We start from the raw sequence: 27,171 nt of genomic DNA, 5'->3' as shown, positions 1-27,171 counted from the left end.
AATTCCCTAGGAGAAGCGATAAGAGAAAGCGCCCAGACAAGATAGATTGGGAAAAGATAAGGGGAAGAAAAAGATACAGATTAAGTAGGAGGTTTGAAAGAAAGAATGATGAGATACTTGAAAATTTCATCTTCCGAAAGGTGCTGGAATTGTGATGGGAAAGACCACTTAAAGATAGAGTAAGATGAGGAATTAATTACTGGATGTGATAAATAAGTGAGAGAAGTAACTCTCTGACAACTTCCAAGTTGGGGGCGTGGGTAGCTGGGTGAATGATAGTGCTGAGGTTAAAAACAAAGAACTAGTGTTTGCACTAACAGCCCATATACTAAAATTGGAATGATACAGAGAAGATCAGCATGGTCTCGTGAAAGTAGGACACACCAGTTCGTGAAGCATTCCATATTTTTATGGAATAGAATAGAAAACCCAGAGATGAAATCAGCCTCATATCATCATCTGATCTTCAACAAATCAAACAAAAATATACACTGGAGAAAAGAATCCTTATTTAATAAATGGTGCTGGGAGAACTTGTTATCCACGTGCAAAAGACTGAAACTGGAACTGCACCTCTCACCAGGTACAAAAATTGACTCACGATAGATAAAAGATTTAAATCTAAGACATGAAACAATAAAAATTCTAGAAGAAAGTGTGGGAGAAACACTTGAGGATATTGGGTGGGGGAGGGAGATTTTATGAAGAAGACCTCATTGGCAATTGTAGCAACCACTAAAATAAATAAGTGGGACATGATTGAGCTAAAAAGCTTCCACACAGCTAAGGACACAACAATTAAAGTAAATAGACAACCTTCAGAATGGGAGAAAATATTTGCATGTTACGAATCTGATAAAAGGCTAATAAAACAGAATCTACAGAGAAATCAAACTAATCATCAAGAAAAGAACAAAAATTTATCATTGGGCATGATATATGAACAGAACCTTTTCCCAAGAAGACAGATGAATGGCAAACAAATACATGAAAAAATGCTCATCATCTCTACTCATCAGAGAAATGAAAAAAACACTCATCATCCCTAATCATCAGAGAAATGAAAAAATGCTCATCATCCCTAATCATCAGAGAAATACCACCTTGAGATATCACCTGACCACACTGAGAATGGCCCACATCACAGGTCCCAAAGTTGCAATGCTGGTGAGCATATGGAGAGAAGGGAACACTTCTACACTGCAGGTGGGATTGCAAACTAAGACAGCCTTTTTGGAAAGAAGTATGGAAAATATTCAAAGAACTAAAAGTCGACCTTTCATTCGATCCCACAGTCTCATTACTAGGCATCTACACAGAAGAAAAACAATCATTTTATCATTAGGACATTCGCACTAGAATGTTTATGGCAGCTTGATTCGCAATCGCTAAGTTAGTACCCATCAACACGTGAATGGTTTAATAAACTGTGGTATATATGTACCATGGAGTACTATTCAGCCATCAGGAAGATGGGGACTTCACATCTTTTGTATTTACCTAGATGTATTTTGAGAACATTCTCCTAAGTATCACAAGAATGGAAAAGCAAGTATCCAATGTACTCAATAGTAAAATGAAACCACTAGGTGAACAACTACACACCAGTATGAAAGAAAAATACAACCACATTCAAGTGGGGGGTTTAGGGTGAGGGAGGATGTTTAGGGTGTTACCACCTAACCGCTCAGAGCAGGGGGAACTTGGCACACCTGCGGGTGAAGGGCTCAGCTACAACTTGGACGTTAGCTAACAAACGCTAACAACGTAACCTCTTTGTACCCTTATATCAATCTGAAATTTAAAAAGAACAAAGGACTACAATGAGTGAGGATGAATTTAGTTTTGCTCACATTTGATCAACAATAATGGCCACTGCCTCTACATCTTGGAATCTACAGTACCCAACTGTAGATTAAGCTACAAAGATAAAGCTCACTTTATCCCTGCCTCGTGCTGTGCAGAGGTGAGCGGAAGCCTTCTGCTTGGCTGGGTGGAGGACTAGTCTCTCTGGACTAGTAGGACACAGGTAGGACACGAGAAATGGGTTTTCAGAATGAACATGTAGTGGAAAATTTATTTGACTTATTTGATTTACTTGAACTTAAAAAAAAAGATGAAAATACTCTCTTGACTTGATGGTGGATACTTCTGAGAAGATAATAATAGAGGAGAAAACTGGGTAAACTAAAAAAGTATGACTGCTTTGAGGGGAGAAGGAAGATGAATCCGGGGAAAATATCGAGAGCGTAAGAAAGGGGGGAGGGTCTTTGAGGTTAGAAATTTGGGGAGGTGACATTGGCGCAGTCAGAAGGAAAAAACAGTAGGGTCTGGGAATGGGGAGATCCCCAGGTCCAGGTGGTGGGTGGGGAGAGAACCGAGGGGCGAAAGAGATGAGGAGCTTTCGTGGTCGGCGTTTGCTGTGTACCGAGGTGCTCAGGGCGGAGCAGCCCCGGAGGAGGCCGGTCTGCCCAGACACCGGGGTCGCGACCCCTAACGCCTCATCCCCGTTGTCGCAAGAAGGAAACAGGCATGACACGGATTAGAAGTACAAGCTTGCAAGAGGCGGGCTAACCTTAAGTGCAGGTAAGCCCCGAGCAACCTCCGCAGTGGCTATTTATCTAGACAGTACGTGACAGGTGAAGGGAGTATTAGACAATGACTGCGCGCTTAAGGGTTGCCAGGGGCTGGGCTCTCTCTCCTGGACTCCAGAGGACGGTTAAGCTTTAACACCTGCGGATGAGTTGCCCGAGGGTCCGCCCCCAAGCTGCAGATCATCTCGCTAAAGAGGCGGTCAGGCTCTCCACGTCCTCTACACACCAGCACAGCCTAGCTGGCGGGGAGGCTGGTTCAGGCCCCAGGTTGCACCCGAGCATCCAGGGAAGCTTGTAGGAAAACCAAGCAGGGATCGTACTTAGCACTCAGTGGCCAGGCCCAAGAAAGCCATGAAGAGGACCGACAGCGGGTCCTGCTGCCGCCGCCGCGGCGGATGCGACTCCGGCTGCTGCTGTGGCGCATCCCGCCGGGCTCACCGCGCGCCCTACTGGTCCGGGGACCGAGCGCGGGCCCCACAGTTCCCACCGCTGCCCCGGGGCCGGGATCGAAGGCGCCCAGAACCGGCCTGGAGCTGGGTGGTGGCGGCGGAGGAGGAGGGAGCAGCCTCGGTGGCCGCACCCTGGGTGAGGTAAGAGCACCGACAGCTCCTGTCGCCCGAGCCCAGGAGGCTGCTGACCGGGCTGGGAGTGGCGATGCGCTGGGCAGTAGAGCAGCGCAGTAGAGCAGCGCCCAGGGATGGGTCCCCGCGACTGTAGACCCGGACCCCTGGGAGGGGTTGGCGCCGAGTGACAATTGCTGGAAGAAGGATGGAGGCAAAGGGAGGTGAGGGGGCCGTAGCGGGAGTGGGAGGAGGACGACAGCGGCCAGTTGCCTAGAAAATGAAGGCGTGTTCCTAGATGGTACAGGACTAAAGCTTGGTCTCATCCCAAGGTCTTCGCTTGCCGTGTAGACTTGTGCCATGTGCGTGGAGGGGAGGCGGAAGGCTGAGCCTGTGGGGTTGAGCCGGCAGAGAGATGAACACAGGACTCAGAAGGCCGTGGCAGGATGAAACATTGGGAATAGTCCTGGAAGATTGACAGGCTCGGGAGAGGCGCGCTGTACTTCTCTGACGTCTCTTCTTTTCTAGATGTTTATCTTAGATACACACAGGGTGGGTTAGTGGTGATTCCTCCGTCCCTGCAGAGCCGGAGCCTTGCCTGCTGGCTGGACCAGGCCGCGCAGGACAAGCTCCGCCGAAACTGTTTTTTCTTTGCTTTGGCCTGGATACGGCACAATTTTCTTCACGTAGCAGCAGCAAGATGAAAATCTGTCACACATAAAATTTTATGGAGAAAACTCAGATGGTGCTTCAGACCTTTATGAAATAAGTGTGTCCTTACCAGAGTGTTTTTACCCTTTTATTTCATGGAAAGGGGGGACTCGTGAATCAAACCACAAGGCCGCAGAGATTTCAAGCTGCCGTTAACCAACCTGGGTCTTAAAAGTTACTCTATTTCTCTAGACTTCAGTTTCTATGCATAAAACTGAAATTAGTATCAAATGAATACTAATTATAGAACTAAATAGTCATTGGATTTGTATTCGGTATTCAGGTTTGTGTTTGTGAAGTTCACAGAGAAGGTTTTGCTTAGTCACAGCCACTTAATTGAATTTTTTTGTCCACTGTTTATACCAGAAAAAAAGTCAAAGATACTCAGTTCACAGTGCCTAATCACATTTCTATTAAGAAATCTATAATAAGTTACTGCTTTTAGGAAGGAATAAGGCAAGAAGTATTCATTATTTGATTTCTTTATACAGTGACATTTTATCACTTTATAAAATTACTTTTTTCCATTTTTGGGGATTCATTGAGGGTACAAGATGTGTCACACACTGAGACCCCACCCCTTCCCTCCTCCTCTCTCTCTCTCTGTTCTCCCCTTTCCCCAAGGTGTCCTTGTCATTTATTGTCCTCATATCAAAATTGAATGCATAGAATTCATGCTTCTCCATTCTTGTGATGCTTTACTAAGAATAATGTCTTCCACTTCCATCCAGGTTAATACGAAGGATGTAAAGTCTCCATTTTTTTAATGGCTGAATAGCATTTCATGGTGTACATATACCATAGCTTGTTAATCCATTCCTGGGTTGGTGGATTTCCACATTTTAGCGATTGTAAATTGAGCTGTGATAAACAGTCTAGTGCAAGGGTCCTTATGATAAAAGGGTTTTTTCCCTTCTGGATAGATGCCCAGTAATGGGAATGCAGTATCAAACAGGAGGTCTAGGTTGAGTTCTTTGAGGTTTCTCCATACTTCCTTCCAAAAAGGTTATATTAGTTTGCAGTCCCATCAGCAGTGTAAAAGTGTTTCCTTCTCTCCACATCCATGCCAGCATCTGCAGTTTTGAGATTTTGTGATGTGGGCCATTCTCTCTGGGGTTAGATGATATCTCAGGATGTGGTTTGATTTGCATTTCTCTAATACTTAAGGATGATGAGCATTTCTTCATATGTTTGCTAACTATTCCTCTGTCTTCTTGAGAGAAGGTTCTGTTCATTTCTCTTCCCATTGATATGGGATTGTTGGCTTTTTTCATGTGGATTAATTTGAATTCTTTATAGATCCTAGTTATTAAGATTTGTCTGATTCAAAATATGCAAATATCCTTTCCCATTGTGTAGGTTGTCTATTTCCTTTGGTGTTGTCTCCTTAGCTGTACAAAAGCTTTTCAGTTTAATTAAGTCCCATTTGTTTATTTTGGTTGTTATTGCAATTGCCACGGCAGTCTTCTTCATGAAGTCTTTCCCCAGGCCAATATCTTCCAGTATTTTTCCTATGCTTTCTTTGAGGATTTTTATCATTTCATGTCTTAAATTTAAGTCCTTTATCCATCTTGAATCAATGTTTTGTGAGTGAGGAAAGGTGTGGGTCCAGTTTCAATCTTTTACATGTGGATATCCAGTTCTCCCAGCACCATTAATTGAATAGGGAGTTTTCCCCTCAAGGTATGTTCTTGTTTGGTTTATCAAAGATTAGGTGGTTGTAAGATGTTAGTTTCATTTCCTGGTTTTCTATTCGATTCCAAATGTCTATGTCTCTATTTTTCTGCCAGTACCATGCTGTCTTGACCACTATGGCTTTGTAATACAGCCTAAAATCTGGTATGGTGATGCCCCCAGCTTTATTTTTATTACCAAGAACTGCCTTAGCTATACAGGTTTTTTTTCTGGTTCCATACAAAATTCAGAACCGTTTTTTCTAAGTCTTGAAAGTACAATGTTGGTATTTTGATAGGAATGGCATTGAATAGGTAGATTGCTTTGGGAAGTATAGACATTTTAACAATGTTGAATCTTCCCAGCCATGAGCATGGTGTGTTCTTCCATTTGTTAATATCCTCTGCTATTTTCTTTGTTAGGGTTTCATAATTTTCTTTATAGAGGTCCTTCACTTCTTTTGTTAGTTATATTCCTAGGTATGTCATTTTCTTTGAAACTATGGTGAAAGGAGTTGTGTCCTTAATTAGCCTCTCATCTTGACTGTTACTGGCGTATACAAAGGCTACTGACTTGTGGACATTGATTTTATATCCTGAGACATTACTGTATTTTCTGATGACTTCCAGGAGTCTTATGGTTGAGTCTTTGGGGTTCTCTACATATAAGATCATGTCATCAGCAATGAGGGAGAGTTTGACCTCCTCTGTTCCTATTTGGATGTGCTTTATTTCCTTGTCTTGCCTAATTGTATTGGCTAGAACTTTCAGCACTATGTTGAATAGTAATGGCGACAGAGGACAACCTTGTTTGGTTCCAGTTCTAAGTGGAAAAGCTTTCAGTTTTACTCCATTCAGTAAGATATTAGCTGTGGGTTTGTCATAGATAGCTTTGATCAGTTTAAGAAATGTGTCACCTATGCCTATACTCCTCAGTGTTCTAATTAGAGAAGGATGCTGGATTTTATCAAATGCTTTTTCTGTATCTATTGAGAGGATCATATAGTCTTTGTTTTTGCTTCTGTTGATATGGTGAATAATATTTATGGACTTGTGTATATTAAATCAGCCTTGCATCCCTGGGAAGAAACCTACTTGATCATGATGTATGACTTTTTTGATGATAAGCTGTCATCTATTGGCTAGGATTTTGTTGAGAATTTTTGCATCTATATTCATTAGTGAAATTGGTTTGATGTTCTCCTTTTTAGTTGTGTCTTTTCTTGGTTTTGGTATCAGGGTGATGTTTGCTTTTTAGAACATGTTGGGGAAGATCCCTTCCTCCTCAATTTTTTGGAATAATTTCTGCAGTATGGGAAGGTTTGATAGAATTCTGGTGTGAAGTCTCTGGGAGGCTTAGGTGGGTGGATTGCTTGAGCTCATGAATTTGAGACTAGCAAGAGCAAAACCCCATCTCTATAAAAATAGAAAAATTAGCCAGGCATTGTGGCAGGTGCCTGTAGTCCCAGCTACTTAGGAGGCTGAGGCAGGAGGATTGCTTGAGTCAAGAGTTTGAGGTTGCTGTGAGCTATGATAATGCCACAGCATTCTACCCAGGGTGACAATGTGAGACTCTGTCTCAAAAAAAAAAAAAGCAAAATTTTAAATAGAACATGATTCCTTATCATAGAAGTATGATTTTTCTCACTGTATTTAGTAACAAAAAATTTGTAAGATTAGAAATTGATTCTCTAAATTGTGATTAAATTGTAGAAATAGATACAAATGTTCATGTTTTTTTTTATTAAATCATAAACACATAGATCATGTGTACATTAATGCATTTATGGGGCACAATCGTTCATGATTTTCTTAAGTTATTCATCTGACAAACTGTATCTACATTTGTATTGAAATGTTTTTAAACATTTTAGGAATTCTCAAAACCGTTTGAGGAAATTCACTGAAATTAGTGCTACTCTGATCTTCATTTGAAAACTCAGTCTTCCATGCTCACTTTGGCAGTATATATACTAACATAGGAATGATATAGAAATTAGCATGGCTCCCGCACAATGACACACAAATTTGTGAAGCATTCCGTATTTTTTAGACCTTTCATTTGATCTCACAATCCTATTACTAGGTATCAACCCAGAAGAAAAATATCATTTTATCATAAGCACATTTGCACAAGAATGTTTATAGCAGCTCAACTCACAATTGCAAAGATGTGGAAACAAACCCAGTGCCCGTCACCCTGTGAACGGATTAATAAACGGTGGTGTGTGTATGTATATATAGTGTTCAGCCATAAAGAAACATGGAAACTTTACATCTTTTTTATTTACCTGGATGGATTTGGAGAACATTCTCTTAAGTATAGTTTCTCAAGAATGGAAAAATAAGCATCCCATGTATTCAAAACTGTGTTGAAACTAGTAGATCAACAACTGCAGGCCCACACAAGAGAAAAATACAATTAAATTCAAGAAGGGGGGAGGCGGGAGGGAGGAAAGGGTTTAGTACATTCCCACCTAATAAGCACAATCCAGGGGTATATGGTCACTCCCTGGGTGAAGGTCTAAACTGCAATTTGGACTTTACCTTACAAATGCAAACAACATAACCTAACCACATGTACCCTTGTATTAATCTCAAGTTAAAAAAATAAATTATTGGTAAAATAAAAAACAAAAAATCAATGATCCAGGAATGTATAGCATACTTTTAGAAACATAACTACATTAAAAATATGGCTACATTAGCTAGAGCAGTTCTCAATCTTCCTAATGCCACGATGTATTTTCATTGCTACAAAAGGATTGAGACCCACAGGTTGAGAACCGCTGAGCTAGAGGCTAAGTGAGTCTATAGTGCTAGAGGCTTGTACTTGGAAAGTGGTATTTTTGGTATAATTTCTAATTCCCAATCAACTAAAAAAAAATAAGAAAGTATCTCAGCACATTATCCAAATTCAATTTAATTTATCACTTCTCGGTCTTTTGGCTAAGATCAAGTATAGTATCCAAATTCAATTTAATTTAGTGTTACTTATTGAGCAGTGATGGTGGGGGCCAGTCCAAAACCGGCTAAAAACTACCCTCTGGTAGCTCAGACTCTACAGTTCCAAACTATGCTCATGTGACTACAATATGGAATAAGATGAACTGTGAGAATAAAAAATAAATAAATAAATCTCTCCAGGAAAGCAGACTGACTATGCCCTAAGAAGTTATACAAGTGGCATTAACTTGGAGAATATGTCAAAATCTGGTCTTTAACCTGTTGAGTCTGTTTCTTAAATTGACAAATCTACAGAATACTGTATAAGCCCAGAATTATAAATTACTCATTCATAATGAAAATTTTAACATCTTAGGAGACTAGACACTTGTTGGTTATTCCAGTGAGGTCTATCTTGGCACACTTGCCACATTTAGGAGACAAATTACAACCAAAGTTTATTTGGGAAACTTGAATTTAATCAGTAGATCTAAATTTAAAAAAATTTTATTGATTCTAATTATCAAGAGATACAAATGAATTCCTTTCTCCCTGGCCAATGAATATCCTTTGATGATTCACCTCCTTTTCTTATGCAAAACATTTTTTTCTATTTCTGATCTGCTAATATTTTTTATCAGGTTATGGTCTGTTTGGTTTGGGGGTCCTTATGTCTCTTTCAGGTGTCTGCACATTTCTTCCCTGAATCAGTTGGTCTTCATTGTAAAGTTTATATTCCAAATGGCCAGCTTATTTTCCTTTAGTAAAATTCATGATAGGAAAAGTGAAGTGGGCCTTAGAGACCTTATTACAACCCATATATGCTGGTGATATGGACCAGGTCATTACAGCACCTGTATATGGTGCTAAGATGATTGATTAGAGAGGACTTTGTCCAGAAAGTGAATTTTTGTCTGGATTGACAACATAACAAAGCTAAATTGAGTGGGAAGGAAATTTTAGCAGAGGGACACAAGCAGATTTTCTCTGAGCATTTAATTCAAATATATAACTATTTAAAAAAGAGAAATTAGGTGAAGTGTCAGATGATACCATCTGCCTAGCAGGTGGCACATTCTGTTTAGGTGGATATCCTGGAACCTGCAGAAAACAGTCAGTGGAGAAGTTTAGTAAGTTTCTAACAATAAACTTGAACTACTATAGGTGCCTTGTGTCTACCTAGCCATCTCTTTGTTGTTGTTTTACAGGTTCAGGAGATGTAATTGGTATATAATAAACTGGGTAAATTTAAAGTGCATAATTTGAAAACTTTTAACACACACTCGCATGCATGCATAGGGTGCCAAAATTGTATTTTAAGAAAGGAAAATTTGGTGTTAAGATAGTGATACTCAAATCACATCTGGCTTCTGCAATTATAAGAGATGCAATATACAATATATAAGATAGCAAAGATCATTAGTATATAGTGAGTATTACAACTTTAATACAGTTTTTCCTTTCTTAAAATATGTATACATTTTTTGGCACCCTCTGTGTATATCACCATAATCAAGATGATGAATTTATCCATCATCCCCCTCCCCAATTTCCCTCTGCCCTTTTAGAATTCTCCCTTCCTGTCCCACTAATCTGTAGACAACCACTGGTCGTCTTTGTCACTATCCGATAGTGTGTGTCTTCTAGAATTTCATATTGTTGAAATCGAATGTACTCTGTTGCCCCGGCCCATGGGGAATTCAATGGGGACCTGGGAAACAAAAGGGTCAGTCGAATGAGGGGACAAGAGACACGAAAGAATGAGAGCAAGTCAAGAGTCTGATCAAGCTCCATCGAGTTTATTTTTCAGCTGGACTTATAAGCATTCAAATGAGGAAGTAACTAAGGGCTATTCCTAGCAGGGCGGGGAGGAGGCTAGTTTCTGGAGAATTACTAGGAGAAGGTCCCTAAGGTGGGGGGTGTATTTCTGAAGAGATACACAAGCGGAAAGTACCGTTGCTGTTATGGTTGAATTCCTGAGAGTAGTTTGCTCGTAAAACCGCAAATCAAGCAGGCTTAGCAAGGGGCATTTTTGGGAGATGTTTTGGCTCCCGGCACTCTGTGTCTGCTTCTTTCCCTCAGCATAATTACTTTGAAATTTGTTGTGCTATTGTGAATATCAATAGTTCATTTTCTTTTGGTCCTGAGTAGTAGTTCATTGTATGGATGTGGCAGGCTTTAATGCATTCACTAATTGTTGAGTTGTTTTCAGTTTTAGGGCTATTCAAAATAAGGTTGCTATGAACATTTGTGAGCATATCTTTGTACATATGCTTTCATTTCTCTTGGGTAAATTTCCAGGAGTATAACATTGGGCATACTTTTTAAGAAAGTGCCAAATTGTTTTCTAAAGGGGTTTTACCTTTTATGTTCCCATTAGCAATGTATGAAGGTTTTCATTTCTTCACATCCTTTCCAATTCTCGTTACTGTCTTTTTGTTAGTTTTTTATTTTTTTTTTACAGTTTCTTATAACTTTTATTTATTTATTTTTGTTGTTGCAGTTTTGGCCAGGGCTGGACTTGAACCCGCCACCCCCAGTATATGGGGCTGGCACCCTACTCCTTGAGCCACAGGTGCCGCCCGTTACTGTCTTTTTTTAATACAGTCATTCTAGTGACTATGAAATAGCATTTTTATTGGCTTTGATTTAGTCATTTCATCATTAGTCATTTCCCTAATGACTAATGATGAACATTTTTTTCTTGTTTGATTATTGTCCATATATTTTTGGTGAAGTGTCAGTTGCTCATTTTTTATTGAGTTGTTTGCTTTTTTATTGTTACATTTGGGGTACTTTATTCTAAATACAAGTTTTTATTATGTATGTACTTTGCAAATATTTTCTCCTAATCTGTAGATAGTCTTTTCATTTTAGCAATAGAGTCTTTTGAAGACCAGAAATTTAAAATTTCACTGCAGTGAATACACATGATCAAATTTTTCTTTTATGGGTTTTGTTTTGATGTCACATCTAAGAAATCACGGCTTAATCCAAGATTGCAGAAATATTCTATTTTTTCTAGAAGTTTTGTAGTTTTACATTTTTAGGCCAATGATCCATTTTGAATTAACTTTTGCACATTGTGCAAGTTATTGATCAAGATTTGTTTATTTATTTGCACACGCATGTCTAGTTATTCCAAAACTGTTTGTTGAGAACACTGTCCTTTTTCTGTTTAATTGCCTTGGCACCTTTGCTGAAATTGAATGACCATATATATATTTTGTGTCTACATCTGTATTTTCTATTCTGTGCCACTGATTTGTTTTCCTTCAGACCAATATCATACTGACTTGTGGATTTATAAGTCTTAAAACCACGTAGTCAAGTCCTCTAACTTTGCCCTTATTTAAAATTGTATTCATTGTGCTAGGTTCTTTGTGTTTACACATACATTTTAGAGTTCACTTGTAAATGTAGACAAAAAGCCTGCTGGGTATTTGAATGGAGTTGCACTGAGTATGCAGATCAATTTGTAGAGAATTGATAGCTTAAAAATATTGGGTCTTCTGATTCATCAGCATGGTATATCATCCCATTTATTTAGGTTATATGATTCACAACTAGGGATAATTGTGCATCACAAGGAACATTTGGCAGTATCTAGACACATTTTTTATTACAATAATTGTAGTTCAGGTTGAGCGTGATATTAGCATATAGTAACTAAAGGTCAGAGATACTTGTAAACATTCTACAATGCACAGAACAATTCCCATGACAAAGAATTATCCAACTCAAACATCAATAGTATTAGGGTTGAAAAAGCCTCATTTAGTTCTTTTTAAATTTCTCTTAGGACAATTTTATGTTTTTGGTGAAAATCTGCACATCTTATAACATACTTACCCCTAAATTCTTCATATTTTAAATAGTTTTGTCTTTAAAATTTTAATTCTGATTATTCATTGCTAGTTTATATTGATTTGTATATTTAATCATGTGCCTTATGGCCTTCCTACATTGACTAATTCTAGTAGCTTTTTCCCTAGTTTCCACACAATTTTCTGCATGATAATTATGTCATCTACAAAGCACACATGCACAATTTTCTTTCTTTCTTTCCAATCTGTGTGTCCTATTAAATTTTCTTGCTTTATTGCTTTGGCTAGAACCTCTAGTACAATGAGAAATAGAAACTATGGGGACAAACATCTTTGCTTTGTTCTCAATCCTAGGAGTAAAGCATTCAGTTTTTTACCATTAAGTTTGATTTTACCTGTAGATTTTTTATAGACATCTTTATTAGGTTGAGGAAATTTTCATTTCTTAATTTTCCAAGACTTGTCATTAGAAATGGATGTTTAATTTTGCATCCATCGAGAAGGCGTATGCTGGTTTTCTTTTTCTTCTGTTAATATGTTGAATTACATTGATTGATTTAAGAATGTTAAAATTGTTTTAATAAGTTTTAAGGAAAAATCCCACTTAGTCATGGCATATTCTTTTGTATTATTGATAATTAGATTGCTATAATTTTGTCATGATTTTTTGCATCTGTGTTCATGAGGGATATTAGTTTGTACTCTGTACTTGTAATGTCTTTGTTTGAATTTAGTATGAAGGTAATGGTGGCCCCACAAAATGAATTTGGAAGTATCCCTCCTCTTAAATTTTTAAAAATAGTTTATATAGAATTGGCATTATTTCATTCTTAGGTATCTCTTAAATGTTAATAGTAATGGATTTTATTTAATTTTACTTTATTTTTTGAGACAGGGACTTTTGCCTAAGCCAGAGAGCAATGGCTTCATCATAGCTTCCTGCAACCTGAAACTCCTGAGTTCAAGCCATTCTCCCACCTCAGCCTCCTGAAAAGCTAGGACTACAGGTGTGCACCACCATGCCTGGATGATTTGTCTAACCCTGAATATTGATCTGACAGAATTCCAGACCAACCTGGTACTATCCTCATATCCGCTTTCCTTTGGCCACTTGAAAAAAATGTGCTGTCTGTCATTGTTGAGTGGTATGTTGTATAAAGATCAGTCAGATCAACTTGGTTCATTCAAGTTTTCTACATCCTTATTGATTTTGTGTATAGTTGCTTTTTTAAATCAATTATTGAGAGAGGGGTATTGAAATATATTAATATGGATTTTGGATTTTTTATTTCTCTTTGCTTCATGTATTCAGCAGCACTGTTACTAGGGACATAAATAGTAGGCTTCTTGTAACCCCTTGATAAATTTACTTCTTTATTTTTACAAAATTCCTTCTCTATCCTTAGTACAATTCTTTTCTTTGACTTCTATTTTGTCTAATATTAATATAGCCACTCCACCTGTCTTTTGATTAGTGTTAGCATGGTGCTTTGGGGATTCCCAGACTATTCCCAGGGTCAGTGATTCCAGAAGCACTCACAGGACTCAGTATATAGTCATCCTCATAGGTTGGCTTATTAAAGTGAAAGCATGCAGCAAAAGAAAATGGAAATAGGGTGAGGTATGGAGAAAACAGGTATAAGCTTTCAAGAATTTTTTCTTAGAGCCGAGTAACAGCTTCCCTGCAATCTGGGCACCGTGAGTCTGGGGATATAGGACTCCAGGCATCTCTGGCTGGTGGGATCTGCCTATCATCACCTCTGAGAGGATACAGGGAGTCAGCGAGAGACTTCTGGACCCCAAGAGGAAGACTAAAACAGTGGAAAACCGGCAAGTGGTCGCGTGTGTTCAATCCGTCTAAACCCGCCCGCAACTTCCACAGGCATGAGAACTTAAAGAGCAAGAGGAAGTGAAAGGAAAATTAGGGCAAGGAAACAGATAAAAGAAATCACCCATGAGGAAGAATCAGCAAAAAACTCCAGGCAACATGAAGAACCAGTCCAGAACAACCCCGCCCAGGGACCATGAGGTAGCTACTGCAGAGGATTCCACCTATACAGAAATGTTAGGAATGACAGAAAGGGAATTTAGAATACACATGTTGAAAAAAATGAAAGAAATGATGGAAACAATGAAGGAAACTGCTAATAAAGTGGAAAATAACCAAAAGGAAATCCAAAAACAGAATCAAATAAGAGATGAACGATATGAAGAATATAAGAAGGATATAGCAGAGCTGAAGGAAATAAAACAGTCAATCAGGGAACTTAAAGATGCAATGGAAAGTATCAGCAACAGGTTAGACCATGCAGAAGAAAGAATTTCAGAGGTAGAAGACAAAGTTTTTGAGATAACTCAGATAGTAAAAGAGGCAGAAAAGAAGAGAGAGAAAGCAGAACGTTCACTGTCAGAATTATGGGACTTTATGAAGCGTTCCAACATACGAGTTATAGGAATTCCAGAAGGGGAAGAAGAATGCCCCAGAGGAATGGAAGCCATACTAGAGAATATTATAAAAGAAAATTTCCCAAACATCACCAAAGATTCTGACACACTGCTTTCAGAGGGCTATTGGACCCCAGGTCACCTCAACTCTAACCAAGCTTCTCCAAGACACATTGTCATGAACCTGTCCAAAGTCAAGACAAAAGAAAAGATTCTGCAAGCTGCCAGGAGTAAGCGCCAGTTGACCTACAGGGGCAAATCCATCAGATTGACCAAAGACTTCTCTAATGAAACTTTCCAAGCAAGAAGACAATGGTCCTCTACCTTTAATCTACTTAAACAGAACAATTTCCAGCCCAGAATTCTGTACCCTGCTAAGCTAAGCTTCAAAATTGACAGAGAAATCAAATCATTTACGGATATACAAACATTGAGGAAATTCGCCACAATAAGACCAGCTCTACAGGAAATACTTCAACCTGTTCTGCACACTGACCACCACAATGGATCAGCAGCAAAGTAAGAACTCAGAAATGAAAGGACAGAACCTAACCTCCACACTGATGCAAAAGATAAAACTAAGCAATGGACTCTCACCAAATAAGACGAATAGAATACTACCACACTTATCAATTATCTCAATAAATGTTAATGGCTTGAATTCCCCACTGAAGAGACATAGATTGGTTCACTGGATTGAAAAACACAAGCCATCCATTTGCTGTCTGCAAGAAACACACCTGCCTTCAAAAGACAAATTAAAGCTCCGAGTCAAGGGTTGGAAGACAATTTTTCAGGCAAATGGAATTCAGAAGAAAAGAGGAGTTGCAATCTTATTTTCAGATACATGTGGATTTAAAGCAACTAAAGTCAAAAAAGACAAAGATGGTCACTTTATATTGGTCAAGGGAAAAATACAACAAGAAGACATTTCAATTCTAAATATCTATGCACCCAATTTAAATGCTCCCAGATTCTTGAAACAGACCTTACTCAGTCTGAGCAATAAGATATCTGATAATACCATCATAACAGGGGACCTTAACACTCCTCTTATAGAGCTGGACAGATCCTCTAAACAGAAATTAAACAAGGATATAAGAGACTTAAATGAGACCCTAGAACAACTGTGCTTGATAGACGCATATAGAACACTCCACCCCAAAGATAAAGAATATACATTCTTCTCATCACCCCATGGAACATTCTCCAAAATTGATCATATCCTGGGACACAAAACAAATATCAATAGAATCAAAAGAATTGAAATTTTACCTTGTATCTTCTCAGACCATAAGGCACTAAAGGTGGAACTCAACTCTCACAAAAATGCTCGACTCCACCCAAAGGCATGGAAACTAAACAATCTTCTGTTGAATAACAGATGGGTGCAGGAAGAAATAAAACAGGAAATCATTTACTTCCTTGAGCATAACAACAATGAAGACACAAGCTACCAAAACATGTGGGATACTGCAAAAAGCAGTTTTGAGAGGAAAATTCATCGCTTTAGATGCCTACATTCGAAAAACAGAAAGAGAGCACATCAACAATCTCACAAGAGATCTTATGGAATTGGAAAAAGAAGAACAATCTAAGCCTAAACTCAGTAGAAGAAAAGAAATATCCAAAATCAAATCAGGGATCAATGAAATTGAAAACAAAAGGATCATTCAGAAAATTAATGAAACAAGGAGTTGGTTTTTTGAAAAAATAAATAAAATAGATAAACCATTGGCCAGACTAACGAGGAATAGAAAAGTAAAATGTCTAGTAACCTCAATCAGAAATGATAAAGGGGAAATAACAACTGATCCCACAGAGATACAAGAGATCATCTCTGAATACTACCAGAAACTCTATGCCCAGAAATTTGACAATGTGAAGGAAATGGATAAATATTTGGAATCACACCCTCTCCCTAGACTCAGCCAGGAAGCAATAGAGCTCCTGAACAGACCAATTTCAAGCACTGAGATCAAAGAAACAATAAAAAATCTTCCAACCAAAAAATGCCCTGGTCCAGATGGCTTCACTCCAGAATACTATCAAACCTTCAAGGAAGAGCTTATTCCTGTACTGCAGAAATTATTCCAAAAAATTGAGGAAGAAGGAATCTTCCCCAACACATTCTATGAAGCAAACATCACCCTGATACCAAAACCAGGAAAAGACCCAAACAAAAAGGAGAATTTCAGACCAATCTCACTCATGAACATAGATGCAAAAATTCTCAACAAAATCCTAGCCAATAGATTATAGCTTATCATCAAAAAAGTCATTCATCATGATCAAGTAGGCTTCATCCCAGGGATGCAAGGCTGGTTTAACATACGCAAGTCTATAAACGTTATCCACCATATTAACAGAGGCAAAAATAAAGATCACATGATCCTCTCAATAGATGCAGAAAAAGCATTTGATAAAATCCAGCATCCTTTTCTAATTAGAACACTGAAGAGTATAGGCATAGGTGGCACATTTCTAAAACTGATTGAAGCTATCTATGACAAACCCACAGCCAAGCCAATATTTTACTGAATGGAGTAAAACTGAAAGCTTTTCCTCTTAGAACTGGAACCAGACAAGGTTGTCCTCTGTCACCTTTACTATTCAACGTAGTGCTGGAAGTTCTAGCCAATACAATTAGGCAAGACAAGGAAATAAAGGGAATCCAAATGGGAGCAGAGGAGGTCAAACTCTCTCTCTTTGCTGACGACATGGTCTTATACTTAGAGAACCCCAAAGACTCAACCACAAGACTCCTAGAAGTCATCAAAAAATACAGTAATGTTTCAGGACATAAAATCATTGTCCACAAGTCAGTAGCCTTTGTGTACACCAATAACAGTCAAGATGAGAAGCTAATTAAGGACACAACTCCCTTCACCATAGTTTCAAAGAAAATGAAATACCTAGGAGTATACCTAACGAAGGAGGTGAAGGACCTCTATAAAGAAAACTATGAAATCCTCAGAAAGGAAATAGCAGAGGATATTAACAAATGGAAGAACATACCATGCTCATGGATGGGAAGAATCAACATTGTTAAAATGTCTATACTTCCCAAAGCAATCTACCTATTCAATGCCATTCCTATCAAAATACCAACATCGTACTTTCAAGATTTGGAAAAAATGATTCTGCATTTTGTATGGAACCGGAAAAAACCCCGTATAGCTAAGGCAGTTCTCTGTAAGAAAAATAAAGCTCGGGGCATCAGCATACCAGATTTTAGTCTGTACTACAAAGCCATAGTGCTCAAGACAGCATGGTACTGGCACAAAAACAGAGACATAGACACTTGGAATCGAATTGAAAACCAAGAAATGAAACTAACATTTTACAACCACCTAATCTTTGATAAACCAAACAAGAACATACCTTGGGGGAAAGACTCCCTATTCAATAAATGGTGTTGGGAGAACTGGATGTCTACATGTAAAAGACTGAAACTGGACCCACACCTTTCCCCACTCACAAAAATTGATTCAAGATGGATAAAGGACTTTAACTTAAGGCATGAAACAATAAAAATCCTCCAAGAAAGCATAGGAAAAACACTGGAAGATATTGGCCTGGGGAAAGACTTCATGAAGAAGACTGCCATGGCAATTGCAACAACAACAAAAATAAAGAAACGGGACTTCATTAAACTGAAAAGCTTCTGTACAGCTAAGGAGACAATAACCAAAGCAAAGAGACAACCTACACAATGGGAAAGGATATTTGCATATTTTCAATCAGACAAAAGCTTGATAACTAGGATCTATAGAGAACTCAAATTAATCCACATGAAAAAAGCCAACAATCCCTTATGTCAGTGGGCAAGAGACATGAATAGAACTTTCTCTAAAGACAACAGACGAATGGCTAACAAACACATGAAAAAATGTTCATCATCTCTCTATATTAGAGAAATGCAAATCAAAAGAACCCTGAGATATCATCTAACCCCAGTGAGAATGACCCACATCACAAAATCTCAAAACTGCAGATGCTGGCATGGATGTGGAGAGAAGGGAACACTTTTACACTGCTGGTGGGACTGCAAACTAGTACAACCTTTCTGGAAGGAAGTATGGAGAAACCTCAAAGCACTCAAGCTAGACCTCCCATTTGATCCTGCAATCCCATTACTGGGCATCTACCCAGAAGGAAAGAGATCCTTTTATCATAAGGACACTTGCACTAGACTGTTTATTGCAGCTCAATTTACAATCACCAAAATGTGGAAACTGCCTAAATGCCCACCAACCCAGGAATGGATTAACAAGCTATGGTATATGTATACCATGGAATACTATTCAGCCATTAAAAAAAATGGAGACTTTACATCCTTCGTATTAACCTGGATGGAAGTGGAAGACATTATTCTTAGTAAAGCATCACAAGAATGGAGAAGCATGAATCCTATGTACTCAATTTTGATATGAGGACAATTAATGACAATTATGGTTATGGGGTGGGGAAACAGAAAGAGGGAAGGAGGGAGGTGGGTGGGGCCTTGGTGTGTGTCACACTTTATGGGGGCAAGACATGATTGCAAGAGGGACTTTACCTAACAATTGCAATCAGTGTAACCTGGCTTATTGTACCCTCAATGAATCCCCAACAATAAAAAAAAAAAGAAGAATTTTTTCTTAGTAGGGTCACACAAGATGCACTTAGTTCCCAGCAACAAACTGTGATAAACATATGTGAAATGTTGCCAACCAAGGTGACATTGGGGTTTTTTAAGGAGCTAGTCATGTGGGCATCCTCCGCTTACCACCATATAGGCAGTCTTTGGGTTATGAACAAAATAGGTTCTGTAGGTTTGTTCTTAAGTTGAATTTGCATGTAATTTGGACCAGGTTTATTTACCTATTAGCTGTAATAGACTCCATTCATAAGTGCGAGTTGTATGTAAGTCTGATGTTCATGAGTCAGGGACTGCCTGTATATCTGCGCAGTGGCTCATGCCTATAATCCCAGCACTTTGGGAGGCTGAGGCAGGTGTATAGCTTGAGCTCATGGGTTCGAGACCAGCCTGAGCAAAAATCGAGACCCCCCCCCCGTCTCTACAAAAAATATAAAAACTGAGGCAAGAGGATCACTTGAGCCAAAGAGTTGGAGGTTGCTGTGAGCTATGAGGCCATGGTACTCTACCCAGGGCATGTTTGAGACAAACATGAGAGTTTGTCTCAAAAAAAAAAAATCTAGACTTAAAGAAGGAAAACTGATATTCAGCATAAACCACATTATTTGCACACACCGTTTAGGTGTAGTGAGCCACTCTTACCTATCAGGGTGGATCAGGGTGGTAGAAACCCTTCCAGAATGCATGTTCCCAGGTGCCAGCCAAGGCCAGCCTTGTGAGTAGACATTTTAAAGGATAGCAGTCAGGCCTGCTATCTGCACTCATTTCTGCACAGATACTCTTTTCCACTTTTTTACTTTATTCTATTTATGTTTTTATAATTTATTTACTTTTATTTTAATTATTTTTTGGAGACAGAGTCCTTTTCTGTCATCCTGATAGAATGCTGTGGCATCATAGCTCACAGCAACCTCAAACTCTTGGGGTCAAGCAATCCTCTTGCCTCAGCCTCCCAAGTACCTGGGACTACAGGCACCTGCCACAATGCCCCTCTTGTTTTTCTGCTTTTTTTCTCTTTTGTAGAGATGGGGTCTCACTCCTGCTCAGGGTGGTCTTGAACTCCTGAGCTCAGGCAATCCACCTGCCTTGGGTTCTCAGAGTGCTAGGATTATGGCGCAAGCCACTAAGCCTGGCCTGTTTGTATAGTATTTTAAATGAATTTCTTGGAAGTAGTATATGTTTGGGTCTTGCTTTTATATTTTCTGAAATTGAACTGGAATATTTACATCCTTTGCATGTGATGTGATTATTGGTATGTTTGCATGTAAGTCTTGATATTGCTATTTATCATCTATTTTCCCCTTGTGCTCTTTGTTCCTTTTCCCTCTTTTTAGTTTTCTTTTGCATTAATTGAATGTTTTATGATTCTTTTTTTTAATGTTTTATGATTCTATGTTATCTCTTTTGACGATTTTTTTAGTTCTAATTCTTTGTGTGTATGTGTATGTGGTTGCTTTAAGCTTTATAATATGTACTTCTAACTTATCACAGCCTACCTTCAAGTTACGCTATACTAACTACTCCATGTATAGTAAGAACCTTACAATAGTATATTTTTATTTCCCCCTCCCAGCCTTTATGCTGTTGTTATACATTTTTCTTCTATATCTGCAACACATCACTATTATTTTTTCTTTAAACACTCAATTATCTTTTAAACAGTTTTAAAATTATGGCAAAATATGTATAATATAAAATTTGCTGTTTTGGCCAGGGACCTGTCATTCATTGGCTAAGGCAGCAATGACAAGCCCCAGGACTCAGTGCTGGAGTTACTTCTGGGAGTCCCAGGGTCTACGTCTCAGACCGTCTGCTGCCCTCAGGCTCATCACTCACTTTTTGGGATTTCTTGGCCTTGCCGCCTCTCTTTGCTTTTCTTTCCTCACAAATCTGAATTTTATTCTTTTGCTTGCTTAAAGCCAATAAATGGGCACAAGGGAACTTACCTGCAGGCCCAGGAGTGGAACAGAGTGCAACCTCTGCTTCTCCTTGAGCCGTCTTAGCTGTGGGCACTGCTGGTTGCTGCCAATCATGAGACTCCAACTCAACTGCCTCCAAAGAGGCCAGCACCCAGTCCTCATCAAGTTCAACCAGCCAAGGATGTGTTTTATCAGAGGGCAAAATGATGCCAAATACTGTTTTTGTTGATGGGACTGATGTTAAGATGGATAAATCCAAAATTAGAAGTTTCTTTGCTAGCTGTTGTTCAGTAGGAGAAGTGAAGATCAAATTATCATAGATCAAACTGAACATAGGGGAATCACAGATCAATTTCCACAATAAAAAAATTAAAATGGGGCTCTGCAATCAGCAAATAAAATGTGCTTCTCATGTGCCCCATTCTTTCATTTTTAATCTTTCCCCTTCACCACAGAGTCAATGTCTGGTGCAATCCAAACACTGAGACTTACATGCAGCCTCCAACCAGGATGAATCCTATAACTCAGTAGATCCAGACATATCTTCCTTATCTAAGTTCAGGTGAGGTATCACTGGATATCAGCTGACTGTATATAATAATCAAATACAACCCTGGTGGCCTACTGGGAAATTAAGAAATTACATTATACTGCCACTTTGTACAGCTGTTAACCACTGTAAGGAAGTAGGTTGGGAGGTGTAGTTTTGCCCAAGAAGTCCTCAGTTTATTAAACTATTCCATCCTCTGAAAGTAGAAATCTGAGGCTGGAGCATTCATGGTGGTATGTTGTCTATTTAATTCAGAGAACAGATGGGGAAACTTTCTTGTTGCTCATGAGGATTACTCCAAGGATAAAAGAGTGTGCACTTTAGAGGTTGGCAATGCTTAAATCTGTTTGATGCTCTCTGCTGACTTTCTAGTCTCATAGGAAATTGTTAGTTTTGAATATTAAGAAGAGAATGAGGCCAGGCTGAGTGGCTCATGCCTGTAACCTTAGCTTTCTGGGAGGCTGAGGTGGGAGGATCCCCTGAGTTCAGGGGTTTGATCCTGAGCAAGAGCAAGATCCTGTCTTTACCCAAAATAGAAAAACGTGTGATGGGGGTGCACCTGTAATCCCAGCTACTGGAGAGCTGAGGCATGAACTCCAGGGCTGAGGCAGGAGAATCACTTGAGCTCAGGAGTCTGAAGTAGCAGTGAACTATGATGATGCCACTGCAATCCTGGGGTAGGAGGGCGATGGAGTGAGGCTCTGTTCCAAAAAGAAAAAAAAAAAAAAGAAAAGAAAATACACGGTAAGCCTTTCACTATTATAGAAATTTAATTTTGAATTTTGATAAATCCCACAAAGACTGCCTGTACAAATTATAATAGATCCGCCTGGTTTTAATTTACATGGAGACTGTTCCTCCTTAGATGAGTATTCAGAAATAGGTTTTGTGTTGAATATATGGTGAAAAGTAAAAAACTATTTGAGACTGAACCAAATAACTAAGATTTATTTGTAAGGATTTTAAAAATTGAAATTGACATTTTGAGAGTTTAAAAACAAATTTAGGGCAGCACCTGCGGCTCAAAGGAGTAGGGCCCTGGCCTCATATGCCAGAGGTGGTGGGTTCAAACCCAGCCCCGGCCAAAACAAACAAACAAAAATGCTGATTTAAAAACTGCTTTACAAAACTGATATTTTGAGAGGTCAGAATTTTGATAATTTGAAGACAAGCATTTTAGTTCTTGACAAGTAACTGTGAACAACACAATTTTTACAATATTATGCTTTGAATTTATAGTTTGTTTAGAAATTTACCATTTAAGTGTTTAAAACTGTCTTTCTACTCAGTCTGTGTAGAACTCAAGCCATGTTAAGGTCTGCCTTATCTAAACCCAGTAAAACGGGTTTTAAATTAATACTCTAGTCATGCATCTTACATTTATTTGTTCAAAATATTTTCTTTATTACCTATTATCCACACAGAGATATCCTATTTGATTAGGATGTTCATTAGAACACACGATTTCTGGACCTAAATCTTTTTGTTGTTGTTATTTGGAATTCATTGAGGTATGAAGAGTTAGGGCACACTGATTGCATTTGTTAGGTAAATTGTCACTTATAATTATGTCCTGCCCCCAAGAGGTGTGTCGCATAGCCCTCTCCCCCACCCTCACACCCTGCCCTCCACCATATATTAGCTCATCTACTGTCTTCGTATTAGAATTGAGTACATTGGATTCTTGCTTCTGTGTTCTTGTGATGCTTTACTAAGAAGAATGCATTCCACCTCAATCCGGGTTAATACAAAAGACGTAAAGTCCCCATCTCTTTTAATGGCTGAATAGTATTCCATGGTATACATATACCACAGTTTGTTAATCTATTCCTGGATTGGTGGGCATTTAGGTTGTTTTCATGTTTTGGCAATTGTAAATTGAGCTGCGATAAATAGTTGATTGCAAATGTCCTTATGATGAAAGAATTTTTTTTTTTTCTGGGTCGATGCCCAAATGGCAGGATCAAATGGGAGGTCTAATTTGAGTTCTTTGAAAATTCATCATACTTCCTTTCAAAAAAGGATGTATTAGTTTGCAGTCCCACCAGCAGTGTAAAAGTGTTCCCTTCTTTCTACATCCATGCCAGTATCTGCAACTTTGAGACTTTGTGATGTGGGCCATTTTCACTGGCATTAGGTGATATCTCAAGGTGGTTTTGATTTGCTTAAGAATATAGGTATAGGTGGCATATTTCTTAAACTGATCAAAGCCATCTATGAAAAACCCACAGCTAATATTATATTGAATAGAGTAAAACTGAAAGCTTTTCCACTTAGAACTGGAAGCAGACACGATTGTCCTCTGTCACCATTACTATTCAACATAGTGCTGGAAGTTCTAGCCAGTACAATCAGGCAAGAGAAGGAAATAAAGGAAATCCAAATGGGGGTAGAGGAGGTCAAACTCTGGATTTTTGCAGATGATATGATCCTATACTTAGGGAACCCCAAAGACTCAACCACAAGACTCCTGGAAGTCATCTTAAAATATAGCAATGTCTCAGGATATAAAATCAATGTTTAAAAATCAGTAGCCTTTGTATATGCCAACAACAGCCAAGATAAAAGGCTAATCAAGTACACAATTCCTTTCACAGTAGCATCAAAGAAAATGAAATACCCAAGAATATATATAACAAAAGAGGTGAAAGACCTCTACAAAGAAAATTATGAAACCCTAAGAAAAGAAATTGCAGAACATATTAACAAATGGAAGAACACACCATGTTCATGGCTGGGAAGAATCAACATTGTTAAAATGTCTATACTTCCCAAAGCAATCTACAGATTCAGTGCAATCCCCATTAAAATACCAACATCATACTTTGAAGACTTGCAAAAAATAATTCTTAATTTTGTATGGTACCAGAAAAAAACCTATACAGCCAAGGCAATTTTTAGTAATAAAAACACAGCCGGGGGCATCAGCCTACCAGACTTTAGGCTATACTACAGGGCCATAGTGATCAAGAGAGCATAGTATTGGCACAAAAATAGAGACATAGACATTTGTAATTGAATATAAAACCATGAGATGAAACTAACATCTTACAACCACCTGTGCTGGGAGAACTGGATAACCACAGGTAAAAGACTGAAACTGGGGATTGCACTGAATCTGTAGATTGCTTTGGGAAGTATAGACCTTTCTCTACTCACAAAAATTGATTCACGATGGATAAAAGACCTAAATCTAAGACATGAAACAATAAAAATCCCAGAAGAAAGTGTGGGGGAAAACACTTGACGATATCAACCTGAAGAAAGACTTTATGAAGAAGACTTCATGGCAATTGCAACAACAAAAATGAACAAATGGAACTTAATTAAACTGAACAGTTTCTAAGGAGATAACAACCAAAGCAAATAGACAACCTTCAAGATGGGAAAAGATGTTTGCACCTTATGAATCCGACAAAAGCTTGATAATTAGGATCTCCAGAGAACTCAAATTAATCAAATTGAAGTGGATCTAATTCTTTTAAAGAATCCAAAACCAACTAATATTTAGTAGGCATTTAAACTTCTCAGTAAGTTACCATTTTTTTGTTTTTCTAATTTTTTCCCCTTAACATAGCTCAATAGTTGTATCTTGAATTGTACAAAATATTGTTATTGAAGAATACTGAAAAAAATGTTTTTTTGTTTTTTTTTTGCAACAGAGTCCCACTTTGTCACCCTGGGTAGAGTGCTATGGCATCACAGCTCACAGCAACCTGAAACTCTTGGGCTCAAGCGATTCTCTTGCCTCTCCAGTCCAGAGTAGCTGGGACTACAGGTGCTCGCCACAACGCTCGGCTTTTGTTTTTTAGAGACGGAATCTTGCTCTGGCTCAGGTTGGTCTTGAATTCCTGAGCTCAGGCAATTCACCCGCCTTGGCCTTCCAGAGTGCTAGGATTATAAGCATGAGTCACTGTGCCTAGTCTGAACATTTTTTTATGTCACGTAAAGGTTAATGGTATCTAAAAGAATTGTTTTAGGCCAGGCGCGGTAGCTCACATTTGTAATCCTAGCACCCTGGGAGGCCGAGACAGGAGGATCCCTTGAGCTCACTGAGCTCGAGACCACTCTGAGCAAAAATGAGGCCCCGTTTCTACTAAAATTAGAAAAACAGCCAGGCCTTGGGATGGGCACCTGTAGTGCCAGCTACTCCAGAGGGTAAGGCAGGAAAGATTGCTTGAACCCAGGAGTTTGAGGTTGCTGTGGGCTAGGCTGACCCCATAGCACTCCAGCCTGGGCAACAGAGTGAGACTCTTCTCAAAAAAATAGAAAGAAAGAAAAAGGAACTGTTTTTATAAAACAGTTAAAATAAAATATTGGCTATTTGCTACGGAGCAAATAGATTTTTAATTTTGTTTGTTAGCCTATTATATATTTTCTTTCTGAAAATAAATTATGTCCAGAAGAATCAAAGTAGGTAGTTTTGGTTTCTCTAAACCAGCGGTTTTCAGCCTGTGTAACAATGAAAATACATCCTGCATATCAGATATTTACATTACGATTCATAACAGTAGCAAAATTACAGTTATGAAGTAGCAACAAAAATAATTTTATGTTTGGGGGTCACTACAGCATGAGGAACTGTATTAAAAGGTCACGACATTAGGAAGGTTGAGAACCACTGCTCTGAACTATAGAAGGTTATTTAATAAACATATCTTAAGGTTGTGCTAACAGCAGAGTTAACGATGTATTTCCCGATTGGCGACCTCTGATTAGACACTGTCCATCGTGACCAGCACCGAGAGCATGGAGCCCCTTTGCTGTACCCACAGTCTTTACAAACTATGCTTCTAGGACTTTTGCTGCTAGGACTGGTAGAGTTCAGAAGGAAAGCAGAGGTGGGAGTGGTGTGAGGGTTAAGCCCCAGAAAGAAGCAGTGGGATAATACCTTCTCAAGGGAAACAATGCACAGTCTGACTATGTCGCCCTCGGTAGAGTGCCGTGACATCACAGCTCACAGCAACCTCAAACTCTTGGGCTTAAGCGATTCTCTTGCCTCAGCCACCTGAGTAGCTGGGACTACAGGTGCCTGCCACAATACCTGGCTATTTTTTGGTTGGAGTTGTCATTGTTGTTTAGCAGGCCTGGCCAGGCTCGAACCCACCAGCCTCAGTGTATGTGGCTGGTGCCCTTACTCACTGAGCTATGGGCGCCGAGCCAGAATCAGCTTTATTTTTTATTGATACATAGTTTGGGGTCCATGTGGTAATTTAATACATTCATATCATTTGCAAAGATCAAGTCAGTGTCTGGGATGTCCATCACCTCAAACACTTGTCTGTTCTTTATGCTAGAACCATT

The 27,171-nt window shown here is 38.8% G+C and overlaps 1 protein-coding gene, 1 non-coding gene and 1 pseudogene across 2 annotated transcripts in view; all 3 read left to right on the top strand.

Moving 5' to 3' along the window:
* The first annotated feature begins 304 nt into the window (after window positions 1-304).
* On the top strand, window positions 305-410 carry LOC128586966 (U6 spliceosomal RNA). Its single transcript, XR_008380417.1, has one exon. It is a non-coding gene; the product is annotated as a U6 spliceosomal RNA (small nuclear RNA).
* Window positions 411-2,930: 2,520 nt separating this feature from the next.
* PDE4DIP (phosphodiesterase 4D interacting protein) overlaps window positions 2,931-27,171 on the top strand; it is a 291,845-nt gene continuing 267,604 nt past the window's right edge. The window contains exon 1 of the mRNA XM_053592789.1: window positions 2,931-3,184. Within this exon, the coding sequence (XP_053448764.1) occupies window positions 2,946-3,184 (239 nt within the window). The 5' untranslated portion in view covers window positions 2,931-2,945. The remainder of the gene's footprint in view (window positions 3,185-27,171) is intronic.
* On the top strand, window positions 7,488-7,588 carry LOC128586982 (uncharacterized; annotated as a pseudogene).

The sequence above is a fragment of the Nycticebus coucang genome, chromosome 5, assembly GCF_027406575.1.
Source record: "Nycticebus coucang isolate mNycCou1 chromosome 5, mNycCou1.pri, whole genome shotgun sequence".
NCBI classification, from domain to species: domain Eukaryota; kingdom Metazoa; phylum Chordata; class Mammalia; order Primates; family Lorisidae; genus Nycticebus; species Nycticebus coucang.
Note: the sequence above shows the minus strand (reverse complement) of the source record. Positions and strands in the feature narration are given on the sequence as shown.